At 42.0% G+C, this 14,123-nt stretch overlaps 1 protein-coding gene across 2 annotated transcripts in view; it reads right to left on the reverse strand.

The window, feature by feature from the left end:
* ST8SIA5 (ST8 alpha-N-acetyl-neuraminide alpha-2,8-sialyltransferase 5) overlaps nucleotides 1-14,123 on the reverse strand; it is a 120,067-nt gene that overhangs the window by 18,250 nt on the left and 87,694 nt on the right. For both annotated transcript variants that reach the window (XM_089662529.1, XM_089662528.1), the window contains 4 exons: nucleotides 9,003-9,089; nucleotides 6,651-6,795; nucleotides 6,408-6,520; nucleotides 2,918-3,010 (listed from right to left, as the gene is read on the reverse strand). In XM_089662529.1, the coding sequence (XP_089518655.1) occupies nucleotides 2,918-3,010; nucleotides 6,408-6,520; nucleotides 6,651-6,795; nucleotides 9,003-9,089 (438 nt within the window). The remainder of the gene's footprint in view (nucleotides 1-2,917; nucleotides 3,011-6,407; nucleotides 6,521-6,650; nucleotides 6,796-9,002; nucleotides 9,090-14,123) is intronic.

Raw genomic sequence — 14,123 nt, forward strand, 5'->3', positions numbered from 1 at the left:
TGCAGGTGCAAGATAAACCAAAAACACAAAAAACAGGTACAGCCAGGGCTGCTGATAGAAAACACGGGGCCCCATACAGCCAACCTGACAGGGCCCTACCCCCTTAAAAAAAAAAAAAAAAACACTGTTTACTATGCTTCAGTTATGAATGAACACAGTGAGTGATTAATACCGATCACTCATTGTGTTCATTCAGGAAACAAAGGGGCTGGTAAATGTGACATATTTACCGGGCCCTTCCCCCACTCTCCATCCTTAAAGATCCTATTGTGTGCTCGCAGATGTTGGTGAAAAGGAGGAGGGAAGCTGGTAGCACTGTGGTGGTGGGGGCACACAGGGGAAACGTATGATGCAAAGGGAGGGTGATGGGTGTGGCAGGGGGCAATTACTGGAACTGATACCCTGTAGGGCTCTCTCTGCAGCAGCTGCCCGCGGGACAGAGAGGAGAAGAAGCCAGCTTTCAGTTGCTGCAGAGAGAGTCCTACAGGGGATCGGTTCCAGTAATAGCCCCCCACTGTGTCGATCACCCTCCCTGCCCACATCCAATTCACCCAGCTGCCTGGGCCCCCCTGCTGGCCTGGGCCCCGTACAGGAGGACTGGTGGTACCCCCTTATCCACGGCCCTGGGTACAGCCTTGAATGTTTCTGCAGGCAAAGGGGGGGCACATCTGGAGTCCTAGGTAAAGGGTCCTACTCACAATGTCCAAGGACAGCTGTCTCCAATCAGCTTCCCTGTGACACTCTTCAGTGAAAGGGGGGTTCTTCTCCAGCCCAGTTTCCTTAGGTAGTGTCCTCCAGCAAATGTATTTAAATCCAGGTTTCTCCAAGCCCCTCCAAGGCCAAGCACATGCTGAGGCTCAGCAGCAACAGCTCCTCAATAATACAGCTGCCTCCCAAGCCAGAGATCCAGGATAGAGAGAGCTCTGAACAAGCCTTCCCAAACACTTATCTCCTCCTCAGTCTACTTCTGGGCATCTCCTCCCAGGGATTGGCTAAAGTCAGTTCAATATTCATAGCCCAAAGATTGATCCTCTCACTCTATTTCTGGAAGCTTCTTCCAGAGGCAGACAGGAGCAATCAAAAACCAGGCATAGGGATAGACCTGACAAGACCTAGAAAGTGGATTGCTACTTAACAGGGTACAACAGAGTAAAAAATTTTGAATTATCTAGCCTAGGGCAGGGAGCTACACCAATAATATTGTGAGCTTCCTGGTTAGAGTCTTTAGGGATGGGGAAATCCAAATGGTGCCAAGGGAGAATAGATCAGGAGGAACATCTGGGTCAATCAGGTTGACCAAAGGGTTTCAAAAATGGCAAATATACCAATTATTTCCATCTATATCCATTTATAAATCTCCTACAACTACAGACCATAATTACAAGCATTATTTTTTCACCAATGAAACCTTATGAAGTTATTACCCACCATTGATGGTTTTATACATGGTTCCTTTGCCTGTTCAAGTTTCACATGCACAATGACGCAGCACGATTAGCACTGCTGCTTCACAGAACAGGGGTCCCAATTAAGACACTATATGCATGGAGTTTGCATCTTCTCCATTTCTCATATGGGTTTCCGCCTACTCCCCAAAGATATGTTGGTAGGTTAATTGGCTCCATTCAAATTTGGCCCAAATATGTGTGCGCATGTGTAGCACCCTCCTAGGTAGGTACCAGGATTTGTATAGTTAGTTTAAGCATAGCTGTGTTTCTCTGCTTAACAGCCTTCCAGAACATAGGTAGGGGCTAGGCCAGGGGTAGGCAACCTGTGGCTCTCTAGCTGTTGTGGAACTACATTTCCCATGAGGCATTGCAACATTACAAAACTGACAGTTACAGCTATGAATTGCAGAGGCATGATGGAACTTGTAGTCCTGCAACAGCTGGAAAGCCACAGGTTGCCTACCCCTGGGCTAGGCAAAAGAATAACATGCTGGAAGTGGTATTTATGTTCTGTGAGCACATAGGTTCAATGTCTTTCCTGGGAGAGGATTGAACCAAACCAGGCTTGAGGCAGGCTTGCCTTGCCTGGTACCAGATGCCATGCAGGCCTCAGGTGGTCGACATGAGGGCCTGAAGTTAGAGAGAGTGACCCTGGTTCTACAGCATGCTGACTGAGGGTAGCTGTCTGCCAAAGCTCTGTCTGGTACCACTGGAGGGTTTCGCTGGAAAGAGGCAACCATTCTGTCCTTGGGCCTTATGAATACAGACCTTGAGGAATTTGGGGGCTCTCTGTGCTTGCTACCCCCCTGGTGCTTGATAGTCAGCTTATGTCTGAAAAGGAAAGGGAACGCTGTCTAGTGTTCTAAAGAGCTTGTCCAATTGTTGCTACTGCAAAGGACTTTCCTCAGCTACGTTACCTTCAGGCTGACGCAGTCTGCTTAACTGGCTTACACCTGAGGAGCTCAGCCCTGTAACTACTACTACTGCAAAATGGGACTTTGCTCACTTATAAACCACTTGCTGCTACAATTTAAAGAGAAGTCTGCTATCTGCTTTCAGCCAGGACTTCAAAAGTGCTCAACTAAGAGATCATCTAGATGTCCTCAGTGTGAATAGTTCTAATTTTGGAGTATCCTACTGAATTCCCTATCCCTATCCCCAGTTCTACAATAAACTCCAAAAACAAACATCCCCTATACTGAAGACAACGAGCAGAAGTGTGTGTGTACCTGGCTGTGCAAAATACCTAGTGCCTAGCTATGGGACGAAGAATGGGAGAAACCTGGGCAAAAATACAAGCAGCAAGAGGGTAGCGTTACACGTGTATGTATCCATGTGGGATAGGGACCTTAGATTGTAAGCTCCTTGAAGCCACGGATTGATGTGATGGCACAATATGTAAAAGCTCTGCATAAATTGGCGCAGCTATATAAATACCCATAGTAAATAAATGCATGAAAATTTCTGACCTTTCTGTTATAATGCTCGGGTTGATTGTCACCACATCTGTCTTCATCCCGACATCCGCCACATATTTTTCAGAGATGGGAGGTAAATTGCACCTTAAATCACAAAAATGAACACACAGGTCATTTTAGAATTTTGGATTATAGAAGGTTCTGCCAATTTCAAGTGTGAGGGACATTCAGTTCCACTACCGCCTGTGCAAGTATGAAAGAGTTAATACTGTCAACTTTCATCGACTACTAAATGAATGTTGAAATGTTTACTAAATGGTTAGCACTTCCGCCTGGCAGTACTCGGGTCGTTGGTTCAAATCCCAGCCACGGCACCTCCTGCCTGGAGTTTGCATGTTCTCCCTGTGCCTGCGTGGGTTTCCTCCGGGTACTCCAGTTTCCTCCCACACTCCAAAGACATGCTGGAAGGTTAATTGGCTCCTGTCTAAATTGTCCCTAGTATGTGTATGTATGAATGTGAGTTAGGGACCTTAGATTGTACGCCCCTTGAGGGTTAGGGACTGATGTGAATGTACAATATATATGTAAAGCACTGTGTAAATTGATGGCGCAATATAAGTACCTGTAATAAATAAAATATGGCCACCATCGCACATCACACTGCATTTCGCGGACCGATTTCAGGGTGTTGTTCACTTAACATACACACCCGCAGCGGTTCGCATGAACGGGGTGCAATTCTGATACGGTGTGGAATTCGCACTGAAAATGCTGCAAATTCCGCACTGCATCAGTGCAAACCAGGGCTCAATGATCAGATGTAAAGTGCTGCGTAAATTAACAGCGCTATATAAGTGCCTGAAATAAATAAATAAAATGTGTACCCAATGTGTAGATCAGTGTTTCTCAAATTTTTTTCAGTCAAGGCACCCTTTAATATTATGGACAGTCCCGAGGCACCCCATTCTAAAATGTGAAAAACTATTCTAATAGTTTATATAACGCAGCAAAATCCACACATGTAGGACACCCAACATTAGAGGTGATTTATTCTTCCAAAGCAAATACGCTTTTGCACACTGGTACTGACTAGTATTCCAATGTTTCTCTTCTCCCGCAGTTTATTTCCATCACTGAACTAATGTGACCCCAGCACTGATGGAGAGGGGCAGGGGAGGGTCAAACTAGGATGCTGTGCAGGCAGCTGACATCCTCCTTATCAACTGATGATGTCATTGGTTGTCAGGATGCCGGCGGATAGAAGGTCGTAATGGAGAGCAATGAAAACCTGTGGGCTTTGTGTAGATAAAAGGAAGGCTTGATTCACTTGCTGGTTTGTATACGAGTTTTTGGCAATTTTTAGAAATTTTGCCAGGGCCCCCCTGAAGAAACCTCAAGGCACCCCGGGGTGCCTGGGCACCCTGGTTGAGAAACGCTGATGTGGATGCTCTAAGGCAGTCGGTATTGTGATGCCTAAAGATACTCATTTTGTTGTCCAGTATAAAAATAAAAATCTACAATAAAAGGAGAATATAGTGTAATATCAGCAGCATATATTTTGAGTAACTATTTAGTTTTCTTCTAAAGTCCTTTCTATACATAGTTAGTCTGGTTGAAAAAAAAAGACACAAGTTCATCCAGTTCAACCAATATACCTTACTGTATATACGACTTTCATGTTTTTCAAAAGCATGCTCTTACAAATTTATGTCATCAGGACAGTTGCTTTGTCTCTACAATTACACAGACCTCCCTGCTTAAAGCTGAGTTCCGGCCCCCGTCACCTCCCAAAAAAAGAAAATGAAGTCAGCAGCTACAAATACTGTGGCTGCTGACTTTTAATAGTAGGACACTTACCTGTCCAGCGGTTTCCTCACCCCAAGCTGATTCTTCAGTCTGCTGTCAGGTGCTGGCGCCACCATCTTGACTAAGGGAAACTCAATGGGAAAAAAATCTCCTGATGGGTATCTATACTGATATGAACGGGGTAATGTGTAACTTAAGGATGCCCCATCGGTTGATGGAAATGAAAGTGATCGAACTACAGAGGACTGAATTCAAAGACACCCCAAAAATCAAAGTGAAAAAATGATGCAGAAGGCGAGTCCATTTTGCTGAAATGTCATTGCAGCAACTCAGAATGGTCCTCAGTAGTTTGTATGGCCCCCACGTGCTTGTATGCATGACTGACAACATTGGGGCATGCTCCTAATGAAATGACGGATGGTGCCCTCGGGGATTTCCTCCCAGACCTGGACCAGGGCATCACTGAGCTCCTGGACAGTCTGAGCTGGATGGACTGAAACATGACATCTCAGAAATGTTGTATTGGATTTAGGTCAGGCGACCGTGGGGGCCATTCAATGGTATCAATTCCTTCATCCTCCAAAAACTGCCTGCATACTGTCGCTACATGAGGCTGGGTATTGTCGTGCACCAGGAGGAACCCAGGACCCACAGCATCAGCGTAGGGTCTGACAATGGGTCCAAGGATTTCATCCTGATACCTAATGGCAGTCAGGGTGCCATTGTCTAGCCTGTAGAGGTCTGTGCGTCCCTCCATGGATATACCTCCCCAGACCATCACTGACCCACCACCAAAACGGTCATGCTGAACAATGTTACAGGCAGCAGAACGTTCTCCGCGGCTTCTCCAGGCCCTTTTACGTCTGTGACATGTGCTCAGGGTGAACTTGCTCTCATCTGTGAAAAGCAGAGGGCACCAGTGGTGGACCTGCCAATTCTGGTGTTCAATGACAAATGCCAATCAAGCTCTATGGTGCTGGGCAGTGAGCATTAGAAGAAGTCGAGCCTTCAGGCCACCCTCATGAAGTCATGAAGTTTCTGATTGTTTGGTCAGAGACATCCACACCACTGGCCTGCTGGAGGTCATTTTGTAGGGCTCTGGCAGCGCTCATCCTGTTGCTCCTTGCACAAAGTGGCAGATACCGGTCCTACTGATGGGTTAAGGACCTTCTACGGCCCTGTCCAGCTCTCCTAGAGTAACTGCCTGTCTCCTGGAATCTCCTCCATGCTCTTGAGACTGTGATGGGAGGCACAGCAAGCCATCTGGCAATGGGATGTGTTGATGTGCCATCCTGGAGGAGTTTGACTGCCTGTACAACCTCTGTAGGGTCCAGGTATCACCTCATGCTACCAGTAGTGACACTGACCCTAGCCAAATGCAAAACTAGTGAAAAACAGTCAGAAAAGATGAGTAGGGCAAAAATGTCAGTGGCCTCCTCCTGTAAAACCATTTTTGTTTTTGGGGTCGTCTCATTGTTGCCCATCTAGTGCACCTGTTGTTAATCAATTTCAGCTGATTTGGTGTTAATAAAATTAACAACCCCCTCTGCTACTTAACTGACCAGATCAATATCCCAGGAGTTTCACTGACTTGATGCTAGACTCTGAAAAACTGTTCCTTTAATTTTTTTTGAGCAGTGTATAAAAGACCATGAATATAATTCTTGATGCTTAGGATGTACACACCCCACACTGGACGCCAGTCAAAGATGGGAATGATTTGAATATAAATTACCTGTAGACAAAATCTGCACTGTCTATTTCTTTTCCACATTTGCTTTTTTTCAATATTCCTCCATTGCCCACCACAGCACACTTCTTAAATTGGGAGCGAGAATAAGGCATATCCTATGTAAAATAAGACACAACAAGCATCATGATAGACCCAACGGCACACGAGCCTGGAGTTCTTCCTTAATAGATCACAGACAGTAAATATTACCGTGTGCAGTCTGACACAACGGACATTCTAAGATACCTTGGGGAAGATATTGAAGATTTCAGGGCTGATCTGAAATATACCGCTGGTGTCAACTTCATATCGCAGTTTTGTCCCAAGTGGCGTGTTCTTCTGGGTGGTGAAAAGGATAGAAGGCGCATTGCAACATCTGGAGAGTGCATTTCTAGTGCAAAACACAAAACAGCACGTTACATCTCTGCAGGAAAAATCCTAAATGTCTTAAGAAATGTTTTAATAAATATATACTTCCATCCTGTGCGCAGCAACAAGATGGCGCTTTCGTTGACTTTTGGAAAAAGCCCTCGGTGCTCATGCCCCTGGAGCGGCAGTCAAGGGGTTCCTGAATAACTGGCTTTGGGGTAACCCATCATGTTTTTAGTGTGGCACCATGGTCTCGGCAGTTTCAGCAAACTTTTTTTCCACACTTATCTTCGGGGCTGAGCCTTTTGGCTAAGGCTGGAGGCCCCAAAGGGCCAGCCATTGTCCTGCACTTTGACCCCCCCCCCCCAAAAGCACTTCTTTGCAAAAGATGTATGCACTTTACTCACCTCTGATTAATAGGGTGTATGTCCTGAACATCTAGTGGGGGAAGGCATGTGGACTTATGGTCAGGTTCTTCCTCCTGCAAAGGTGTCTTCCTGCAGGGAAGCCCCACCTAGTCTTTGGGTAGACCTTGCCTCAGCAGGTCGCCTGATGAATAGGGGGTCCACCTCGTTTCACCCTGGTGGATCATGAGTATCCCAGTCCCCTTCAGGAGTCTGTCACCAAAGTTCTTGCTATTCAACGGAGGACCATGTGTACACCCAGTGCATTTTTTTGTGTACTTCACTTTATACCCACATGAAAGAAAAATATATTTGAAATATATTTTAAGAATATTCTTCCCAAATATATTGACAAACTACAAATTTCTCCATATTCAATATATATATATATATATATATATATATATATCCATTTTTTTGTATCTGACCCTTGGAAATTGCATGGAACATCACTTGTAAGTGACTTTTTCCATGAATTCTCTTAGCAATTATTTTACAGGGTAGGTTGCCAGGTCTTTCCTCAACCCCTACCATGCAGGAGATCCCACATGGCCAGGGATGAAACTAGGACAACTTAGACACGAGCCAATTAACATACCAGCATGTTGTTGGAGTGTGGGAGGAAACTCACGTGAACACAGGGAGAACATGCAAACTCCATGCAGGAGGCGCCATGGTTGGGAATCGAACCCATGACCCAATTACTGCAAGGCAGAAGTGCTAACCACTAAGATATATATATATATATATATATATATATGCGATCTTTGAAAACTCACTTATTCAGGGAAGCCTGCCCCACCTCCACCTAAGAACTGTACTTGAATCACCTCCTCCAGATCATCCCCCGCAGTTATCACCTTTTGTATCACCTCCCCCTTCCTTTAGATTGTAAACTCCAGGAGTCGGGCCCTCCTATTCCTTCTGTACTGAAAGTATTGTAATTGTACTGTCTCCCTTATATTGTAAAGCGCTGAGCAAACTGTTGGCGCCATATAAATCCTGTATAATAATAATATACATATATATATATATATATATATATATATATAAACAATATTTTTTAAAATACTGCATGTCTTTAAAAATACAAATCTACATTTCTGGAATGCATTTACAAATCTATGTTACAATGACTTTTTGATATGTTACAAAAAATCTGAAGAATATATTTTAAAAATATATATATTTTTTTAAATATATTCTTATTTTTTTACATTTTTGAGCATTTGTTAGCCTTTAAGTAAAACAAAGCATTTTTTTTTTTTCTGTGAAAAGAGTTTACTAAATAAAAACTTTATATGCCCTTAAAAGTTTATGTATAAAAATAATTTAGGTAGGTAAATCAGTTATTGTTAAGCTATGAAAAAATGTGGCCTCCACATCTAGGTATCAATGACATCGGGGCGCAAATGGGTTAATAAAGGATCAAGTCACATTTGTGTCAACACAAATTAGTTTGATGAAATTATTTTCAAAGGCTGGCAGTCACAATAATTGGTTACAGTATATGTGACCCTGACCCAATAAGCAGTAGTGCCATGCAGAGATTCCAGGTTTGTTTTTAGATTTTTTTTTTAAATGTGATTTTTAACTTTTAGCAATAGGATGTCCATCAAGGTCACAAAGATGGGATGGTCAGATGCCCACACACCTTTTGACCATATTTTTCCTTACCCAGGGAGGTCCACACGGATACTTTCCAATGCTGATGGTGGTACACATGTGGCACTTTTGACCGTCCCACAGACAAGCGAATGGCCAGACTCCACTCAAACTGAGATTTTTAATTTCCCCCACGATGGCTGGAGCATACCGGACTTACTTGAAATTGTTGGCTTCGGTCACATTCATCTCCCACTTGCAGATCTGAAGGCTCTTCCATCTTTCAAAGAGCTCTGTCTCTTTCACCCTGCGGTAAAGAGAAAATCCACACATGTCAGAATAGCAATCAGGTTCTTACTTACATACAATCTGACAAAAGCCCCAGTGTGGCGTGCCACTGAAGGCAGGGCCCTCTTAGTAGCATCATGGGCCCCTGGGCAAAGTAATGCAGTGGGGCTCCTACCAGCCTGCCCCAAATTCCACACCGACTCTCAAGAGAGAGATATCATTCCCCCGCTACAAATCATTAGTAACACCTCATCTGCAATATGCAGTTCAGTTTTGGGCACCAATTCACCAAAAGAACATTGGGGAACTGGAGGAAGTACAGAGAAGGGCAACCAAACTGATACGAGGCATGGAGGAGATCAGCTATGAGGAAAGATTAGAGGAACTGAATTTATTCTTACTTGAGAAGAGGAGATTAAGGGGGGATATGATCTGCATGTATAATACATAAGGAGGGGATATGATCTCCATGTATAATACATAAGGGGGGATATGATCTCCATGTATAATACATAAGGGGGGATATGATCTCCATGTATAATACATAAGGGGGGATATGATCTCCATGTATAATACATAAGGGGGGATATGATCACCATGTATAATACATAAGGGGGGATATGATCACCATGTATAATACATAAGGAGGATATGATCTCCATGTATAATACATAAGGGGGATATGATCTCCATGTATAATACATAAGGGGGGATATGATCTCCATGTATAATATATAAGGGGGGATATGATCTCCATGTATAATACATAAGGGGGATATGATCTCCATGTATAATACATAAGGGGGGATATGATCTCCATGTATAATACATAAGGGGGGATATGATCACCATATATAATACATAAGGGGGGATATGATCACCATGTATAATACATAAGGAGGATATGATCTCCATGTATAATACATAAGGGATGGATATGATCTCCATGTATAATACATAAGGGGGGATATGATCACCATATATAATACATAAGGGGGATATGATCTCCATGTATAATACATAAGGGGGGATATGATCACCATGTATAATACATAAGGAGGATATGATCTCCATGTATAATACATAAGGGGGATATGATCTCCATGTATAATACATAAGGGGGGATTTGATCTCCATGTACAATACATAAGGGGGGATTTGATCTCCACGTATAATACATAAGGGGGATATGATCTCCACGTATAATACATAAGGGGGGATATGATCTCCATGTATAATACATAAGGGATGGATATGATCTCCATGTATAATACATAAGGGGGGATATGATCTCCACGTATAATACATAAGGGGGGATATGATCTCCACGTATAATACATAAGGGGGGATATGATCTCCATGTATAATACATAAGGGGGGGATATGATCTCCATGTATAATACATAAGGGGGGATATGATCTCCATGTATAATACATAAGGGGGGGATATGATCTCCATGTATAAAACATAAGGGGGATATGATCTCAATGTATAATACATAAGGGGGGATATGATCTCCATGTATAATACATATGGGGGATATGATCTCCATGTATAATACATAAGGGGGGATATGATCTCCATGTATAATACATAAGGGGGGGATATGATCTCCATGTATAATACATAAGGGGGGATATGATCTCCATGTATAATACATAAGGGGGGATATGATCTCCATGTATAATACATAAGGGGGGATATGATCTCCATGTATAATACATAAGGGGGGATATGATCACCATGTATAATACATAAGGGGGGATATGATCTCCATGTATAATACATAAGGGGGGAAATGATCTCCATGTATAATACATAAGGGGGGATATGATCTCCATGTATAATACATAAGGGGGATATGATCTCCATGTATAATACATAAGGGGGGATATGATCTCCATGTATAATACATAAGGGAGGATATGATCTCCATGTATAATATATAAGGGGGATATGATCTCCATGTATAATACATAAGGGGGGGATATGATCACCATGTATAATACATAAGAGGGGATATGATCTCCATGTATAATACATAAGGGGGGATATGATCTCCATGTATAATACATAAGGGGGGATATGATCTCCATGTATAATACATAAGGAGGGATATGATCTCCATGTATAATACATAAGGGGGGATATGATCTCCATGTATAATACATAAGGGGGGATATGATCTCCATGTATAATACATAAGGGGGGATATGATCTCCATGTATAATACATAAGGAGGGATATGATCTCCATGTATAATACATAAGGGGGATATGATCACCATGTATAATACATAAGGGGGGATATGATCTCCCGTATAATACATAAGGGGGGATATGATCTCCATGTATAATACATCATACAGTGAACTCAGTGTAGAGTTATTCACCCTAATGTTATCACAGAGGACAAGGGGGCACTGTTCCTGATCCCCCAAGAGAGGTAAAGAGTGCCCCCTTGTGACATCACTGGACCAGCCAGAAAATAACTGGAAATAAGTTATGTATGTAAGGATTAAAGAAAAAAAATAGGTGCAGGGGCGGGGTTTAGGAAAGAATGCTGAAGGACTGGGATGGGATCATTTCTGGAATTAAAAAGTGTTGTATTTTAGACACTAATGAGTGAAACACATATCTCTAGCCATCATGTTAGTTTTGAAGGGACACCCCACCTAAAGTTGGTCCCTCAATTTTTCCCAGAGAGCTGGACTTTGGTAGAGAGATCTCCCAGGTGGTGCACCTACCTTGGTAAGGTGCCCCACTCTGCCGCCACACTCTAAGGTGGGCGGGAACACCAAAATGTCACACTAGACAACCTCAGAACCAGAAGAAGAGGGAGGGATTTCACCACTGAGAGCTCCAAGGTTCAACAGAAGCCAGTGGCTGACTCATCCAACTAAGGTATGTATATCACTTCTGCATGGATTGTCCCTTTAAGAAGCTCCCAAAGGGTGTTTTTTTTTTTTTTTTTTTACATGGTCCTGCATAATCCCTCTAAGAGCAGTCTCGTTTCAAAAGCAGGATGTTAAAAATAGGGGCAATTCTTTATTTAATTATACATTGTTGAGCTTTCAAAAGGAACAGAGATGAGTCAGCACCGCTATTAAGTGCCTTAAGTGGCAGCCAAACTGCGATAATCTTGGCACAGCTGTTTCGAAACATTCCGGCCATGCTATGTGGTAAGAGGAACACAGGAATAATGGAGTGACGTTTTCCTCCTGCGTTCTGGGGGCTTTGGCTTCGCGGATGAAAGAATAATGGATAATTGTGTACGGGGGGGGCGGGCAATCAAAAGAAAATCTTACCACGTTACAGGGAATTTATACTGATTTGTGCATCATTTTAAGGTGCTGGCAACTAAAAATTGTTCATTTCTTTTTTAATTTCCTTTTAATAAATACGAATAAATATGAAATATTGCCATTTTATGTAACTTGAAATTAAATGGGGGGGGGGGTTGTTATATCTGCAAACAGTCATTTGAAAGCAGTCCTCTTTTCCTTTAAGACTTGGTTCACACCTGTGCAGTTTGATTTTGGTCTGTTTCTGCAGTGCTATTTGCGGTGCGTTTTTCGCACGTTTTTGATGTGTTTTGCGTCTGTTATGCTCTATTTTTGCCGAATTTGTTGTTGGGCTGAATAAAAACTGCAAAACACAAAATACGTCAAAAATGCATCAAAAACGCACTCTTTCTGCTTTTCTGCAGTGTGCCCATTAAAGTCTATTGAACCCAAAAACTCATTTGCATTTAAAAAAGTCCCTGAGTCCTTGTTCAAACCAATGTGTTGTGCTTTTGGTCCGTTTTGCAACACTTTTCGCTGTGCGTTTTCGCATGCGCATTTTTACAGCGTTTTTCCATTTTTTAGCTTTTTTGGTCAAAGTGGAAATTTTTTTGTTGCTGAGCAGAATAAAAATGCAAAATGCGGCAAAAATGCACTACACGCGTTTCAGCAGCTTCTCCATGGAACTATTGTAGCAAAAACTTTGCTTTTTGCTTTTAGGTTTGGTTCATACCTGTGCAGTTTGATTTTGATCCGTTTCTGCAGTGCTTTTTGCGGTGCGTTTTTGCACACACTTTTTGATGTGTTTTGCGTTTTTTATGGGTTTTTTTACCCAATTTGTTGTTGGGCAGAATAAAAGCTGCAAAACACAAAATGCGTAAAAAATGCATCAAAAATGCACTCTCTTTCTACTTTTCTGCAGTGTTCATTAAAGTCTATTGAACCCAAAAATGCACCATTTTGCATTTAAAAAAGTCCCTGATTCCTTGTTCAAACCAATGTGTTGTGCTTTTGGTCTGTTTTGCAGCACTTTTTGCTGTGCGTTTTCGCATGCGCATTTTTATGGCGTTTTTCCATTTTTTTGTGTTTTTTTTTTATTTCTTTTTTCATTTCTTTTTAATAAATATGAAATATTGCCATTTGCCGTAACTTGAAATTAAATGGGGGGGGGGGGAGGGGTTGTTATATCTGCAAACAATCATTTTAAAGTAGTCCTAGTTTCCTTTAAGACTTGGATCACACCTGTGCAGTTTGATTTTGGTCCATTTCTGCAATGCTTTTTGCACACGCGTTTTTCACACGTTTTTGATGTGTTTTGCGTCTTTTGTGCTTTTTTTTACCCAATTTGTTGTTGGGCAGAATAAAAAAACTACAAAATACAAAATGCATCAAAAATGCATCAAAAAATCACTCTTTCTGCGTTTCTGCAGTTTGTCCATTAACTTCATTAGCGGTCTGATTATGTCCATATTTCTGTGCTCAAAGTGGTACATTTTTTTGCATGGAAATATGTTGTTTTTTTTATTGTAGGCTGTAATTTGTAGGAATAACTCACTGAAATCTGTCCAAACAAGAGTCTAGTAAACATCCCGGGTATGATAAAATTTGAAACACGAAATCATAAATTATAATTTAATAAATAATCATAAAAAATAATAATATAATAATAATAAATTTAATTCAATAATATAATCAAACCAAAAACACTGAAATTTGAAATAGAGCGCCAAGTTCGCACATCACTGAGCAAAGTCGCAGAATCATTTTCA

This window comes from Staurois parvus, unplaced genomic scaffold (genome assembly GCF_062004578.1).
Source record: "Staurois parvus isolate SC_StPar_1 unplaced genomic scaffold, SC_StPar_1.0 ptg001489l, whole genome shotgun sequence".
NCBI classification, from domain to species: domain Eukaryota; kingdom Metazoa; phylum Chordata; class Amphibia; order Anura; family Ranidae; genus Staurois; species Staurois parvus.